The sequence below is a fragment of the Calonectris borealis genome, chromosome Z, assembly GCF_964195595.1.
Source record: "Calonectris borealis chromosome Z, bCalBor7.hap1.2, whole genome shotgun sequence".
Classification (NCBI taxonomy): Eukaryota; Metazoa; Chordata; class Aves; order Procellariiformes; family Procellariidae; genus Calonectris; species Calonectris borealis.
In genome coordinates, this window is record NC_134352.1 from 42,325,850 (window position 1) to 42,342,676 (window position 16,827).

Below are 16,827 nucleotides of genomic sequence, written 5' to 3' on the forward strand. Positions count from 1 at the left end.
AGAAAATACCCGCTTCATCCATTTGGCTGTCAAAAATAAGTACTAAACCAGCCTTCCTGAGCTTTATTTCACTCGTCTCCGTCTTCGGACATTCAGCTTTTCCCACACGTCGCTTTCCAGAAACTCCAGCGCCTGTGGTCGGGACTGGAAATTTGGATCTCAGCTAAAGCGCTGGTTTAGGGCTCTGCTGAGCTACCGGGGCGGGAAAGGCGGGCTGGAGGGGAGGGCGGAGGTGCTGCTGCCCGGCGGTGTACCGCAGCCGGGCGCGGACGCACGGGTCTGCCGCAGCCCAGACCCCGCTGCAAAGCCCGGGTGCCCCTCGGGCGGAGGCGCCGGTGGGACGGGGCGCGGGCGGCAGCCGCCGCCGGGAGGTCCCCTCCCGATCCGCGGGGCGATCCCGGCCCGGCCCCGGCCCCGGCCCCGCGCTGCCTCAGGCGAGTGGCAGCGGGACGGGGCGGGGCTGGGCGGGGGCTGCCCGGGAGCGCTCGCTGCCCCTGCGGCCGCCAGACTTCCTCCGCGCCCCGCACTTCCTGCCCTGCCCTCCGCTCCCCTGCCCGCGGTGCCTCCTGCCGCCGCTGCTCTCCCTCGCAGCGGGCGCTGGGGGCTGCGGGAGGTGCGGCACCGGCCGCCGCCTTCCTGCTCGGCGCGGGGCGCCGCCTGCGGCACGGCGAGGCGAGGTGAGGCGAGGCGAGGCGAGGCGAGGCGAGCGGCCGCGGCCCTCGCCGCTGCCCGTGGGGCTGGGCTGGGGGCTGATGCGGCCGGGCCTGCCGGGAGTCCCGTCCCCCCGCACGGCGGCCTTTGCGGCGGCTGAGGGCAGGGGTGGGTGGCGCGGCGTGAGGGACCCCGGGCCGCGGCCTGCCGCCGCTTGGCTGGCTCTGCCCCGCCGGGCTCGTCTCGGCCGGCTCCAGCAGCCGGTGGCCGGCGGGGGGAGGCGAGCGGCGTCTCCGGCGCGGGGTGTGTGTGTGGGGGGGCGGCAGCCGCTGGTCTCGGCGGGCGGTGAGGGCGGCGGCGCAGGCGGCAAGGTGCGCCCCGAGCGCGCTCCGTCCCCCGGGCGGGCCCCGACCCGCGGGAACTTCCCACTCGCCGCGGGTAGATGCCAGGGGAGGTACCGGGGCGGGTCGTCGGGGCTTAGCTTGCCTGCATAGCTGACACTAGCAGCGCTTCGTTATGTTACTTGTTCTTTTTCCTTCTGTCATTCTTCCTGCTTTGGGTCTTTTGCACAGGGAGAAGTGTGTTGAGCCCAAAACAACTGCAGATATTCACAGTGGAGGTAGAAATGATGATGATACTGGAGATCAGAAAGGGCCATAACAAGACAGGGTGTGAGATGATCTCCTCCAGGCTCCCCTTCCCAGGAAAGGTCAGACCAGATGGTCTTTCGAGGTCCCTTCCAACCAGGGCTATGCCCTGAAACAACTACTCGCGCTCCTCCTTCTTCTGAGCCAGCGCCGCTTCAGCCGGCTCCCTGCTTTCCCTCCCCGCGGGCAGAGCTGTGGAGGTCTCTCTCCTCTTGCCCTCGCTGGGGTGGCTGATGGCTGTTCACAAGTTCATGCCTCCAGAGGCCTTCCTGCCTCTGCCTGGCAAAGTATTTCCCCCATCTCCTCAGAAATTTCCATTCACCTGTTGGGTACACAATAAATACTGGGTTTATTTCCTGCACCCAGGAGGTTTATCTTGCTTTGCTTTATTGGATTCCCTTGTCAACTTGAAGATGGGAGTAGTTGATCAGGTTTTTAATTAATCTTGGTCTTGGGTTGAGTCTTTTTAAGTGGCCCTTCCTTTTACATCTTAACATGACTTTGCTCATAAAGAACTATTTGCAGTGTTGATTTTTTTTTTTTCCTAGGGCGAGGTTTGCGTGTTTCACAGTGAAACCATACGTGTGGCGTAATGGGTGGGGGATGGTAGCAAGTTTGTGGTTTTTCTCACCACATATCTAAACTTACAGTGCTCTGTTTCCTAATGTCTTTTTTTAAGATCAAGTGGGTATCCTATTAATTGTGATCCTAACAAGATAGTTCATGTTGTGTGGGAAGAATACCCACAACAAACTATTTTCCTAAAAAGACATCAACAGTCAGTCAGACTGTTGAGATCCTTCTGGTGTTTAATTTTGTTTTCATCCACAGCATTTCCAGGTGGTAGTAGTATTGTCTACAAGTACAGCTAGACAGCATGTCCGAAAACTTTGTGCGGATATTTTAGATTTTGTCAAGTTACCTTTGGTTACCTAACTTCCTTCATCAGAATAGATACCTACCTTAACCTGTGGCATCTTTTTAGCTATACACCTATTTGGGATTTCTCTTTAATCAGATAAAGCGCAGGACATTGTGGATGATTGGTTATTAGCTTCCTGTAAAGTAGTCATTTGAAAGAAGAAATACTTCCCGATTTGAAAAATAATTAGTGGAGGAGTGGTAACAGTCACCCTCCCCCTGAACAGATCATGCTTTTTCAGTATTTTCATACTCTTCTGAATTATTTGTAGTTTTAAAATGCATTAGAAAAGGAAGACCCGAGATCTGAATTGAGTATCAGATGATGATTATTCCTGAAAAGGATGAGAGTGCAATTGCTGAACGTGTTGTGCCGTAAATGCTTCTCCCCTTCCTGTTCCTGTGAAGAGTGTAACTTGATAATCTGGGCAAATAGTGACTCACTGACATCCTGCGGCATCGGTGTTTGAATGTTACTGGTTTTTTGGGTGGGTTACTTTGAACTGAGCCAGTTGTCCAAAGTACAGAAGTTTGAAAAGTGGCTATTGCTGAATGTTTCACGAGTTGTTTGTTGGGCTTTTTTTCTTTCAGCCTGCAGTTTGTGGATTCCTGTGGAAGGTATTTAGAAAGTTTGTGGTCAGCAGGCTTGAGTTCATTGTACAAACTTTAAATCTCCATTGGAGGAATGTTTGTTTGACGTCTTTTGACTGCTCTGGCTTTGTACCATGCGGTGGCAGGATGGAGGAGGAGGCGGTCGGTAGGCAGGTGGGGGTAAGGGACCCCTTTTGCTTTCCCCTGGCTGTGCGCTGCTTTTACTGAATTCTTCATCTGCTCCGCTTGTTCCCGCTCGGCAGATTTCATGCAAATACACAGAGCTGGACCTTGTGAGCAGAGAGACTTGGCTTTCTTTCTGGGAGCCTGAAATGCACAAATTGTTTTGCTCTGTCTTTGCCTCTGATGTCTTAGTCTTGAGACTTAGTTGGCGCGGTTGTTAATTATCTGTAGTGGAAGATTGCTGGATACCAGCTATCCTACTTCAGCTGAGTACAGTAAAAGAAGGAATTGCTCAGACTGATAGAATATTAATATGGGAAATAAAAGTATGCTATATGTTAATTTGCTTGAATATCTCAGAGTCTAAACCATCTCCCTCTTGATGAAGCACTGCTAGGTTGGCAAAGCAGAAGGATGAAATCTGCTGTTCAGAAGTCAGGAATTTTATGCTCTACCAAATGTAGAGCATTATGCACGTGATACAGCATCTCATTTCCACATCTGCAGTAAACATTCATGAAAGATGGATTCCTTCATGTTCAGTAAAATCACTTTCTTATCCATAAAATCAGAAGCGTATTTTATTTTCAACTCAAATAACTGTGCCAAACCAGATGTTTCCTGCAAAACAGCATGCACAAATACATTTCCATGTAAATGTACTCACTGAGCTGATTTGCTTATCTCTCCTCCAAAATGCATGCATAGATAGATAGTGTGTATCTGTGATAGAAAGTTAAACAGTTTGGGTCTGTGCTATTCAGATGGAAGATCCTTCTGTGTGTTTCATCTCTTTCCTCTTCCTTTTGCTGTTGAGTATATATTCCCAAATAACATAAACTATTTAATGGCAAACAACACTGGATTTTCTAGAGAGAACAAGGTATTGAAGTCCAACATGCGTTAGTGAAGTCAACGCTTTCATGCCCGCTTGTTTTTAGTAGCTGAAAACAGCATAAGTGTCGCTGAGGCTGCTGGATTTGGTAGGTGTATCGGCTTTCGTTTAACATGGTTTTGCACCTGTGCTTTAAGCTGCATAGTGAACTAACCATTCTTCCTTTGAACAATATAGTTGCTTTACTTCTGAAAACTTTCAAGCTAAACAGCTAGTTCCATATATTTATTCAGTAGTTAAATTCCAGTGCAAGTTGTTACTGCTGATAACATGGACTGCTTTCTCTATTTCTGACTGCTAGGAGGAAAATACCAGTTATTTTATTCAAGTAACGCTTGGAATGATGCACTATGTTTTGCGGTGCTATGTTTGGTAATTTTTCCATGTTTTCAAGCATACCAACTAATACTCTTACAGCAAAGAACAGGGTATGAATGACTTCATGACAGGTTCTGGTATACGTTTTTTGAAATGTAGTATTTTATCCCAGTAAGCAAGAGTAAATGAATTATCTTGTTCTTAGCTGATGTGGCGGTGCTGATCATCCCCATTTTCCACCTCTCATTTTTACCGCTCTGGAGACCTGTGGTTCTTGGTTTTGAGGGAATCTGTGTAAGGCAAGGTGACTCTGTACTTCTCACGCACTTCTCTTAGGGTGGCACAGCAGGAGAATAGTCTGTGCAAGATGTGTGTGTTTAAGTCTACTGCATCTTGATTTTTTTGCTTTACAATAAAAATGCGTGGTTCCTCCCCATGCCTTTCCTTTTTCTGTTGACCTTACCTCGGCTGTACGTGGCCCCATGGGTGTCCACTGGAGCTGTGCTGCATCTGTTGGTTTGCTCTGTAGCTGAGGTTTCCTTAGGCGAGAAACTTGGGCCTCGGGTGTCGGACCTGTGCAGCTATGCACACTTTTTTTTGTTCGTTTTGGATTTGGGTTTTTCTTTTGTGTGTGTGTATGTACACAAAGAAGCAGCATTTTCAGGAAGCCACATTTTACTTTTAGGCTCCATATATATCCCGTCCCCAAATACAAACAAGTTCACAAACTTTTCAAATGAACAAATGGATTTGAAACCTTCACCAGTCTGGCAGTATAGTGCACTCTCTGAGTGCTGAGAAAAGAGGAAGATGGGTTATATCTTAAACTGAATGCAAAGAGGGGATTTTGCAGAGGGCGCATGTCACACTTAGGTATAGGTGAGCTGTTGAAGGACTTAAATGCTGGATGTACAGCAGAATCAGCATTTCTGGTACCTGCTAACTGCTGGCATCACCTTCTTCCCCTGTGATTATAGTGTACGTCCACATGTAAACCCTTTGAGAGTTGCTACCATTTATTAATTTTTAAATACATCACAACCTGTGAATTGCATCCGTAGGGAAGAAGTTTATTTAAGAGCATGCACCTTGAGAGACTGTACAGTATATTAATAGTAAATGTACCCATTTCAGATTTAGTTAGTGTCTTGCGATGCATCTGTGTTTGCTGTCTGTTTGATCTTCTGTGCTCATTTTTTCTGGCTTTTGTCTGCAGGAGTGCAAAAAGAAAAAAAGTTGATCTCGGTGTACAAGAGAGCAATCTATTACAAACTGTGTCCAAGATTCCCAGTGGAACTTGAGGATTGAGCTAGGTGCTACTGCACCCATTAAGACCAGATTTTATCATCTCATAGGATGATTATGGCCTAGTTCAAACAGAATTGCAACTGCCCTTTGCCCCCGCTTTTCTGTTAAGATGGACTGTTCCACAGAAACAACCCAAGTCTCGATAGCAACCAGTAGTACACTTGATACTGCTCAGTCATTAAAGCAAGGTTATTTATTTTCTGTTAAGAGCAGAGAAAGCAGCTGAGGATCAAAGCAAACATGGCTTAATACAATTTACCATTGAAATCAACAGTGTCTGTTTTTTTTTTTAATTATTTTTATTTTTTAGATTATCCTTAAAGTAACTTGGTTCAATCTGATCGATTTATTTATTTATAAGCTTGGAACCAAAAAAGTTAGCATAGAATTATCGGGGGAATAAGTTGAAACTACCCAAGTTTGGGAAGCAAAGTGCAAATTACTCCTGAAACAGCGAGACTAAGTTTATTTTCTGACTAAATGAAATAGCAAGGAATCTGTCCTCTATCTGTAGATCAGTGTTGTGTAATTAGCTTTTTGGGTGGAATATATGATAAAAGGATGGCTGGTTTGTTCTGTTTATTGCAGATCTTCATTATATTGTTAGGAATATTCAAGACTTCTCCACTCAAGTCCATGTGAAGCTTTATGTACAAGCTAATGGTACGAGATGGCCTTTCTTCATCCGTCAGGTGGAAATATCTAGACAGTATGCCCTCCTTGCTGGGTGTAGTCCCTTCAGCTGAGAGCTGATGTGTTATTGCAGTAAAAGTTTCATTGTGTGTATAAAATAGCCATAGTGGAGGATGCAATATAATGTGTCTATTTTAATTTGCAGGTTTCCACACTGTTGTGGTTCTTCGGGTTTGTTTTTTTTCTTGAAATGGTAGGGCTAGGAAACAGCTGCCGAGGGATGAAGTCTCCACCTCTCCTTGTGGCTGCGCTCGTGGCGTGCGTCATTGTTTTGGGTTTCAATTACTGGATTGCAAGTTCTCGCAGCGTGGATCTGCAGGTAACTTTCCTATTGCTCTGCATGTTGTCTTGTACTTGTGTGTAATAAACATAGTCCATAACAAGAAGGATGCTTCCCCTGCATGCGGTGGGCCAGGAGCTTCAGCTTGTTGTAGGAATTTTCACAAATATTACAGTTGTTGCTTATCAGTATTGGAGGTGGAGGGAATGGGAGGAATGCCTATATGTAGGTGAGGGGGCCCCAAAACTTGAAGACCTGCTTGTATGGTACTTGTTACTTCTGCTCACACAAAGCATTCAGCTATCTTGTGCTGTTTCAGTTTACGGATGTGGCAAATGCCATCCTCTTGTTTTTCTTCCTAAATGTGCATTGAGACTCCATTTTTAATCTGAATGGACATCTGCAGTTTGCTCATCTCCCTAGATTTTTTTTCTTACATGACCCATAAGGATGTGTGCATGCTTTCCCACCAAGTACAAGGAAATGTACCTTGCTCAGAAACAGTGTCTAAAAATCTGAATTTGTGATTCTTAGAAACCTTTCCTAAAGAGGGCATGCAACTCATATGGAATAATTACCTTGTCTGCTATTTTTCTAATGGTAACTATATTTTCTGTGACTGTTGAGCTTGGGTTTTAATCCTTTCTGGGAGCAGGCATTCTGAAGTTGAGGAATATGTGAATGAATTTTCTGTTTTGTCACAATGTGTGCAGGATGGTTCTTTTTTTTCTTTTTTTCTTTTTTTTTTTTTTGTTTTTAACAAGCAAACCTAAAAACTAAAACCTGGTGATTAAACGTGGCTGATCAGAGCTCCTCCCAAGTTTTTCCACTGAATTTGTATCCTCTTTGTAATTGAGCCGAATTTTAGTACTCAGTTGACAGCTGTAGGAATTGAACCTCTCTTTCACCTCAGAGTGGGCACTGTTCAAACAGGACACGTGTCCCTGGCTATGCGGCTAAGGGTATGTCTTAGCTTTCCCTTGGTGGAGGGTATGATGCCCTGTCTTCTGGGACTCTGGTCGTCCCTTGTTTTCCCTTTAGTCAGTGGCCTCAGGTTGGTGGCTACCAGCAGGTGGTAGCTGTGTCAGTACTGCTGAAGCTTTGCTGCACGGCCGTGAGGCAGCTGATAGTGAGGAGAGTAAGCTACCATACTAGCTTATTTTGATCTCAATGACCTAGACACATGAGGTCCTCTTTACTGTTACTGATCTACTCTATCATCGTGTGTGTTTCTCCCAAAGTTAGCTTGAAAATTGTTTCACTTCTGCATAGTCATGCACTCTAAATGAAATAAAAGCATAGCCGAAGGCACGGATGGAGCTTCTAAAGCACGCCGTCAGCCGGTTCGTTTGTTGGCAAGACTTTGCAGCTATTATGACTGAAATGGAATAAGTGCTTTTCTTTGCTCCTCCAACTAAACTGCAAGTGCTTTTCCTTTTTTTTTTTTCCTCCCCCCCCCCATCTCCTCTCTGTTCTCTCTCTTTCTGTGGCAGATAAGCATAGTAGGCAGGCAGTAATATGCAGCATACTGTGATGTAAGAATATATGGTCCATTTTCTTGGAGTCTTGGAAAAGGCACAGTTTTTATTGTATCTATTTTTTAATCCACTTGGAATCCCCAGGTGTTTCTACCTGGGTAAATTCTGTTGATATTCCCTTTCCCCTTGCCCCCCAAGTGTCTTTATTCTCTTCCTTGCTGCCGAAGAGCAATTTTAACCCAAAATGTTTAGAAATAATGTCCTGCAAAACTAAATGGGTATTTTAAAAAAAAAGGCAAAAAAAAACCCCAAAAAACTGTGATACCGTCAGGCTTGATTCCTTATCTTATGTCTCTGTGTTTGTATGTGCAGTATATGCTGGTGTTGAATTTTCCTCTGATTGTCACTGCTCTTTGAGCAATCAAGAAGCATGACGATTTTCTGCTTATAAATGAGTTTTTTCTCATATGTGTCTTTGTGTAACAGCCATATGCAGTTGTTTATGTAAAAGTTGGGCAGTGTTGTCCACCCTCTACTCTTTCCCAGGTCTTCCACGAAAACATATTGATTTGAGAGAGGAATTTTCCCTCTGAGTTAGTTTAAGATCAACACTGGGAAGTGCAATGATGTCAGAATTGTCTAGATTAAATCTAGAAAATGATTTGACCTTATACTTCAGAAAAATTGCAGACTGCAATCTTTTTTTATGGTGGTTTTTTTTTTGTGGGGATGTTTTGGTTTTTTTTTAAGATAAGTACTGAGGCAGCTTTGCATTTCTCTTTAACTGAAATTTTGATAGTCTCTACAGAATATGCTGTACTGGTAATTTACATAAAACTGGGGGGATGCGTGTCTCTGTGTGTGTGGCAGGTATCACCGGCTGACACAATACTTCGATGACATTAGCATTGTTAGTTCTGTGAAATTTGGTATTCCTTGAATGTATTGGATAGGAGTCCGGCAAGTGGGAAGCATTTCTATTTGCTTTGGCTAATTTGCTCTTCCTCAGGGTCGGATCATGGATCTGGAAGGCAAAGTCCGCAGGGCGGCAGCAGAGAGGGGTGCCGTGGAGCTCAAAAAGAATGAATTCCAAGGGGAACTAGAGAAGCAGCGACAGCAGATCGACAAAATCCAGTCCTTGCACAGCTTTCAGATGGAAAATGCCAACAGAGTACATCAGGAAGAGAAGGTAGGGCCTTTTCTAGCCACAGTTTTCTGTGAGACTCTGGTTTACCAAGACACCCTCTGCAACAGGGTAAGGTTGCTCAAATGTTCCAGCTGATGGGCATACAGTCAGTGTTGGTGTGGCAAAACATTTAATTTGTGTATCGTTGTATAATATTTAGAAAATGGACATTGAATGGACATTATAGCATTCATTGTATAATATGTGAAATATTAGAAGCTGCAAGTAACAGCACTTCTGAATAAAACCTCTACCCCCTCTATAAATCATTGTTACCAACCTTGGGTTGGCCTCTGGCTTTCTTTCTTGGATGCTAATGTTTTAAAACTTAAGGAATAGAAGCAGCTGCACAGATGTATTTGTATTCCCAAATATATTTGTATACATTTACATGCCCTTTTCTTATCTTCTGGGTTTTCTTAACTCATGCATGTGCTTTCACTCCTTACAGGACAGAATTGGAATGCAAAAAGATGCCAAAACAGAATGATGGGTTTCACCAAAATGTAAAGTGGGGTATCTTCCCAGGGCATGGTAAATTTAAACAATTCCCACAGCACTAAATAACAACGCCCACTATCAGGAGGCAGAAGTGACAAGAAGACTGATTACTCATTTGTATACATTTGTATACATTTTGTAACCGTTTATGGTTGACGTTTATTTCTAAATGCATTACAAATTTTGTGGCATCTTGGCCTTCTGCCTCCAAAACCCAATAGCACTGGGAGACATCGGAAGGTTAGACTAGCTTTTACGTGGCAGTGCTCCTGACAGTGCAGCATTGCCAGAGAGGTGGAAGTCCTTTGTGAAGAATGTGAACGTACCTACTTAAATAGCAGTGTGTACAGTTACTGCTGTGTAGTATCTTGCGAGCTGTTTTGTTGTGTATTTTCAACATGTTGCTGATACCACCTCGGGTGTGCTGATGTGATTAATATCACTTTTCTCACTGTTGCCAGAAGTATTTAGCTGAAAGTATTCATTCTGGGTTTATTGCTTCTCCTGTAGAGTCTCTTGACTGAAGTTTATAGATCAGCTTTCCAGGACTATTATTTTCAGCAGACTGAACAGACACAGATGATGGTAATAGGTACTTTTCAGGTAAAGGGTTCACCATTAGGTGACAGTTCGCTGTTCAAAACTTGTGGTGCATGAAGAACATATCACCAGAATAATCTCTGAAGGACATAGAGGAAGAAAAATTGAGTAAAAATGGAAGGTGGAATTGTTTCATTAATATGCATATCAGTGGCATATATTTTTAATTTATTTTGAAGTCATTTTTATCCAAGGGTCTTCAGAGAAATAATAAACCAATTCTTTTTACCTCTTTTGAGACAAATATGTTTCTTTGATAATTTCTCTCTTCTCTTTGGGTTCAGTCTTTGCGTACGCTTCAAAAAAGCTGAGGTTATAGTTTGTCTACTTTTTTTTTTTAATATATGTATTTATTAAAAAGATACTCCAGGATAGTCAGACAGCATTCAAGTGAGTAATCAGTCTTGTTGTCACTTCTGCCTCCTGATAGTGGGCGTTGCTATTGAGTGCTCTGGGAATTGTTTCAATTTACCATCCTCTGGGAAGATAACCCACTTTACATTTTGGTGAAACCCATCATCCTGTTTTGGCATCTTTTTGCATTCCAATTCTGTCCTGTAAGGAGTGAAAGCACATGCATGAGCTAAGAAAACCCAGAAGGTAAGAAAAGGGCGAACAGAACCAAGTATTTGCTTAATTTACTCTGCAGTCTTTTACAAGGGAAGTACATTCTATGCTTCCTTTTCTTAAGTAGATTTTGCTTTAGCCAGAATTATTAAAAGTCACTGGAACTGGAAGTGCTGGCCACAGAGTTTACAGCGCAGGCTGGCCACATAGGTGGATGTCGAGAGCTGGTGACAGGAAGCTCGGTGGATGAAATGTTGCTTCTGCCAAGCATGGTGTGCAACCTTTCTGCTTCCAGTTACTGTGGTACCAGACAAATGTAGCTGGCACCACATAATCCACCTTTCTTGTTGCGGTGGTGTTTTTGAGTATAGAGGATATGTAGGAGCTGTCGTCCATTAAATCTGCCATCTGTGCCAGGAAAAGTGGTGGGAAGTATTTTGCAAAACCAGAACTACTGTTGGACGTGGGGGTGAATGTGGTAGTCTGGGGAAGAGCCAAAGTGGCTTCTGGAAACGGAAGTCTTGCTTCTGAAGTCTCTTGGAGTTTCCTTCTGAAAGAGTCAGTGACAAGGATGAGGGAGACTAATGAATGCATTCACACCTGGAATTGCAAAAGGCTATACACGCATGGCTTGTAGAGAAATCATGCAGCCACGTGGTAAGACAGTGTTATCACACAGGTGAATGATAAGGCAAAAATTACAAAGCCGCTTAGAAATAAACTGGATTAGTTGTTGTACTGAAGGGAGGTCACCGGTGGAGTTTTGGAGTGCTGGGAAAAGGCACACAGAGGAGAACAAGGAGGATAACCAAAGCTGTGCAGTAGTTTCTCTATAGGAATCCACAGTGTAGGTTACAGGCTGGACAACAGCCAGCTGAGGAGAGCCATTGTGAGGATCTCCAGGATCCTGAACGGTGCGGAAAATGCTCGTGGCTGGGAGAGACAAGGCATGGTTGTTCTCCATCCACTGATAGGCATCAAATGCAGTCAGCAAGTTGTATTTCAGACTAGGCAGAAGTGCTCTTCATGCAACAGACGGTGAAGCTGCAAGTGTGTGACATCCATAATGCTTAGTTGCAGTGGGCCTGTGTGAGTTAAAAAGCGACTGGATAACCTTGGACAAACACCTGCCCCACCACCCAATACAAAGGTGCTCGTTCTGGCTCCAAGCGTTCCTCAGCCAGAAGTAGCTCCTGCTTAGAAAATACCGTGCTTTGTGGCTGCCTTGGTGTTCATTTGGCATCCAGTGTTAGAGACAGGATGCTGGGCAAGGTGGCTTTTTCGGGCTGATCTAGTATAGCTGTTCCTTCCTCTGGAGTGCTTTTCCCTCCATCATCCTAAAATGCAGTTCAGTAATGGAATAGTCTATGAAGGTTGCAGTTGAAACCCCAGGAGCTGATGCTGTAGGAAGCATTAGATAAAAGTGGTGCAATGGACTCATTTCCTGTCTTCTGCTTTTTGTGACTGGAGAAGAGCACATCTCGGGAGCCTGAAGCGGTAGGATGAGCGTGTATGTGCCTGTGCACCACTTCGTAGCAAATTCAAAATTTGCTCATGTGTGACATGAGCAAATATCCTGCACAGATATTGTTTGTTTCCCAACTCTGTGATTTAAAAGTAGGGAGAGTTGTTTTACTGGAAACCTGTGTATTTGTCAAAAGATGCCGTCAGCCAAGCTGGCATGGATTCATCCACTCTAATTTAGGAATGCCCTTGATATGGTGGCAGGGAGGAGAGAGAAAGCTTAGTTCTCCTCACTAAGGACCTTGAAGAAGCTGTCCAGAATCAGAGGTTATTTAACAATGGGATGTGGAATATAAGAAAAGACAGTTTCTGAGTGCTTTTTTTTGTGCGTATATGTATATCCATGTATAAGTGTGTGTTATATACATGTGCATACATACATATTTGTATACACACACAGCCAAACACGTATCCTTGTTTTTCAGCTTCATGGATTCCAGTGGAATCCGGGATTCCTGGGAGGCAAGTAATGAATTCACCCTTTCTGGTTGTAGGAAACTTGGTCCTTGAACTGAACTTTATTTAACCCAGGGCGATTAGCAGCAAGTATTTAACTAGTCCAGGAAGGATGAATGCAATTCCAAACCCCGAGTCTCACAACTCGCTTTACAAGTAATACAAACTGTCTAACTAACTAGACAGATCTTTGAGTGATAAACGGGATTTTGTTTAGTTCTTGTTGTTGTTCTTAAAGAAAAATGAAAATGCTTTCAGTTGATGTGTAGGAGTGAACGGTCTGTCTCAAAACCCCTTCTTTCCAGGGAGAAATAATGATTCTTCTCATTGTGGAAGAAATCTGTATGGGAACAAACTTTTACAATCTGGACTCCTTACCAAAAGCAACTCTCAAGTAACATTCGAGATCCATCTTCATTGCAATTCATCTCTGATCACTGTGTCTTATTACTCTGATGATACAATACAGAATAATTATGCCACTGATTTAGTTTCCTACCAAACTAACACACCACTAAGATATTTGCCACGTTAAAGTCATTGTCGGTCGCAGTGTGGTAACCACTTTGAGTTAAATCTGCCTTCTTTTCTACAACTGTCTCTGCAACTTAAAGGACGAGAGCATAGAAAGTAGGAGGTAGTCAGACCCTGAAATACCCCGCGGGCTCACCATTCACTGAGGCAACGTAATACTGGGAAATTGCTGTCATCATTATTTTCTTAGGTCTGAGTATGTATAAAACACTTCTATCAACAGTCTGCTTTTAAAAAATCTGCTTGAATTTTTAAGGATTAATGTGGATTTAGCAAATGGCTTCTGGAAATGCATACAGAAATAGACTGAAGAGATCAAGAGAGCTTACATGAACTCTTAGTAAGAACAGATAAGGAATCAGGAGTGCAAAAGGGCTGTTTCTAATCCATCAGCAATTTTCTAAAGAACAATATTCTGTATGGTTGTTATTCAGGACTCATAGCTGATGGGATGTACACAGCCACAATAGTCTTTTTGAAGGGGGTAACAGGAGAACAATACGTGTAATCTCTCTTATTTTTAACTGCTAGAACATGCTTTTGCAATTTGTCATTTTCTTTGGATTTGTGTAATTCTTCCTCAGCCCACATCTTGTTTTACTGAGGAGAGGGGCCAAGCTTTGTGCATTATATGTGAAGCACGTCACTGTGGTGTTGCTCAGTGTCTTTTAACACTGGCCACAGCTGCTCTCGGCTCCCCTCCCTCTGGGAAAATTTCAATTTCCAGCACAGCCTTCTAAGACAAAATACCTATTGGTATGCAGAAAGTCGGTTCTGCTCAAAAGGAATGACAGTGGGCGGGGGGCAAAGAGAAGAAAGCCTGCTGTGAAAAGGAAAAGGTGCCTATGTGTGTTTTGTTTGTTTTTTAAACCAAACAGTGTTGCCTCTTCTAGTTTTGAAAAGGCTTTAAGGGAAAGCAAGCACTGCCTCACGCCCCGCTCTACTTGCCATAGCATGGTGTTACTAAATTAGCAAGAGAAATCAGTCTGCTTACTCATAACTGGTACAGCAGTGGTCTAGAAGAGTACCTCTGTTTAAAATATATTTTTACATGGTGGAGGAAAAGAATGGATGGTCTGGGACTAGCTAAACTGTAGGCACCCAAACAGTGGAAATTTAGAGTATGTGTAGCTTAAGAGTTAACTATTTCTATCTCTTCATAGCAAAATGAATGGACAAAAAGGAAAGCAGAAAGTACGTTATATATACCTGTACAGGCTTTATATTAAGATTCTCACATCATAGGATTCTGTTTTGTTTACACTGCCTACTATGTGGGTTTTAATTAAATATAACAATGTCGTGAAAGTCCTGTAGCTGTGCAGGGCTTATTTTCTCCAATTCACTTGCTGTTACCCTGCAGGTATAAAAGTGATTTCTTATTCATATGTGTCAACTTCCTCTCTCTTCCACTGAGAGTGTAAGAAATTGTTAACTTTACAATTTTGGTGGTTTCTGCAGTTTTGAGGGCTGAACTCCACCATGTCATGGTGCACATGTCCTTCATCACAAAAAAAGAGAGTCTGGATTGCTTTTAGCAGAGAATGTGAAACAAGGTTGAATCCCTGATCTTTACCAGGATCACTCTTTGGGAACAGACCTGGTTTTTTGTTTTTGTTTTGGGGTTTTTTGTTTGTTTGGTTTTTTTTTTTCCCCTTCATTGAGGATGGGGAAAAGTCTGTGATTTCTGAGTGGAATTCAGTTCAGTGAGAAATAAGTTTAAATCAGCAATGTCTCCTCCAATTTGGGCTTGAAATTTGTTTTCGACTTGCTTCAATTGGTGCTGCTCCACTGAAGTATACGTGAGCGTGCAGCACACAGACCAACCTAAAAGAGAAATGTTTTCTTAGGGATCTTATTTATTAACTTTTTCCCCACTTATTAATATGTAGTTAGCCATTAATCTCATGTCCTAGAATGAAGAAGCCTTTCTGTGGCTAGGATAAATGATTTCTTTACTCCTGAAGATTATTTCAAAGTGGTGAAGAAGAAGAGTACGAAGAGGGAAAAGAATTGATGGTGCGTGTTTACTAGGAAAGTGTGTAACTGGGGAGGCGTGTTTGCAAAAATAGAGAAGGGGAGTGGGAATTTCCAGATACAATTAAGAGATGAACAACAGATAATCACAATGTGGCTTGTGCTGCACTGCCAGCATGATGGTGGGGAGCACTAGGAGCGTGCAAGGCAGAACTGCTCCTTTTCTTTGAGGTGAGGACTTAGATCAGTTTGAGTTAATCATGAAGTAGGTGCCCATCTTCTCCCTGATTAATTATAAATGCTTGTTTCTGCAAGTATAAATCTTACCCTACCAGCTTGCTTTGTTCCCACTTGGTTTTGTTCTTTTGTTCTACTGATGCTGTGGCTCATCTTTTTCTCCTTGTGCGAGCTATATTTGTGAATGCAAATCCCCTTTTTTCTTAGGTTTTAGTTCTGCAACCAGTGTTTACTCTCATCAAGTTCTTTGCCATATTATTCCTTTTTCCTGTTGCAATATCTCATTATGCTTTTATATACACCATGTACAGTCAGTGTTAGAAAGCACATACATCAATTCACTGTGCTTGGGTTAGCTTGATTTATGACAGTAGCAAATGCTGAAGGAGTTATTGTAGTAATGCCTCGAAGGAATATGTTTATGGAGGCTACTGTGTAAGGCATTAATCAGATCAAATGCATATGCATAGTTCAGAGTATGTGCTCAAAACATATGCTTTGAAATAATTTATCTCAAAGCTTCCTCGCAGGTATTTCTGCATTGTTTTGGGTTTTTTTTAAACAATAACTTTAACTTTTGTGTTTCTTAAGTGGAGTATGACTTATGTAGACATGTTCTGTGGTGAATAAAAAAAATAAATATACCTCTGGCAGTTGTCATTAAAAAATTTGCTGTCCAGCTGGAGAAAGATTTTTCCATCACTGCTGGTGGCAGTGTGGCTTTTGATTTTTGGTTTCTGAAGACCTGCTCTCCACAGCATTGACTCCAATCAGGAGACTGACTTTTCCTCTGTGGTAGTCACAAGGACTTCTGTGCAAGACACTTTTGCAAGCTGGTTCCATGTTACAGGGTTACTCTGTCACAGAAGATCAGATTTTGATATGGTGATATAGTGAGTTTCCAGAAGCTGGATTCTTGCTCCTGGGGATCATAGGTATTGTTTTGTGGGCTGAATGAGATTTAAAATGTGAGTTTCTTCCTGGAGTTTTGGCATGTGTTTGCTGAGTGCTTCCCAGCAGTTTGCTTTCTTGACCTGCATAAACCCCGCTCCAAAAAATAATGTCTGCCTAACTCACAGCCATGAGGTGAAGATTAAGTAACACTTGGATGACTGAAGGAGGAATGGAAAGCCTGACGGTATTGATAGAGTCGGATTGGAAGTTGGGAGTTGGAGCACTGCCCTGTAAATTATTAAACAGTATTTCCTGCTCACGTTAAACAGCTAACTCGATTTTCGTGTTTTTTTTCCTGGACTCTCACCCACATATTCAGGGAGGTA

The 16,827-nt window shown here is 43.2% G+C and overlaps 1 protein-coding gene across 1 annotated transcript in view; it reads left to right on the forward strand.

Annotated features, from left to right (window-relative positions):
- Positions 1-501: 501 nt before the first annotated feature.
- Positions 502-16,827, forward strand: part of GOLM1 (golgi membrane protein 1) — a 35,411-nt gene continuing 19,085 nt past the window's right edge. Inside the window, exons 1-3 of the mRNA XM_075136909.1 lie at positions 502-677; positions 6,353-6,526; positions 8,975-9,154. Of these exons, the coding sequence (XP_074993010.1) occupies positions 6,398-6,526; positions 8,975-9,154 (309 nt within the window). The 5' untranslated portion in view covers positions 502-677; positions 6,353-6,397. The remainder of the gene's footprint in view (positions 678-6,352; positions 6,527-8,974; positions 9,155-16,827) is intronic.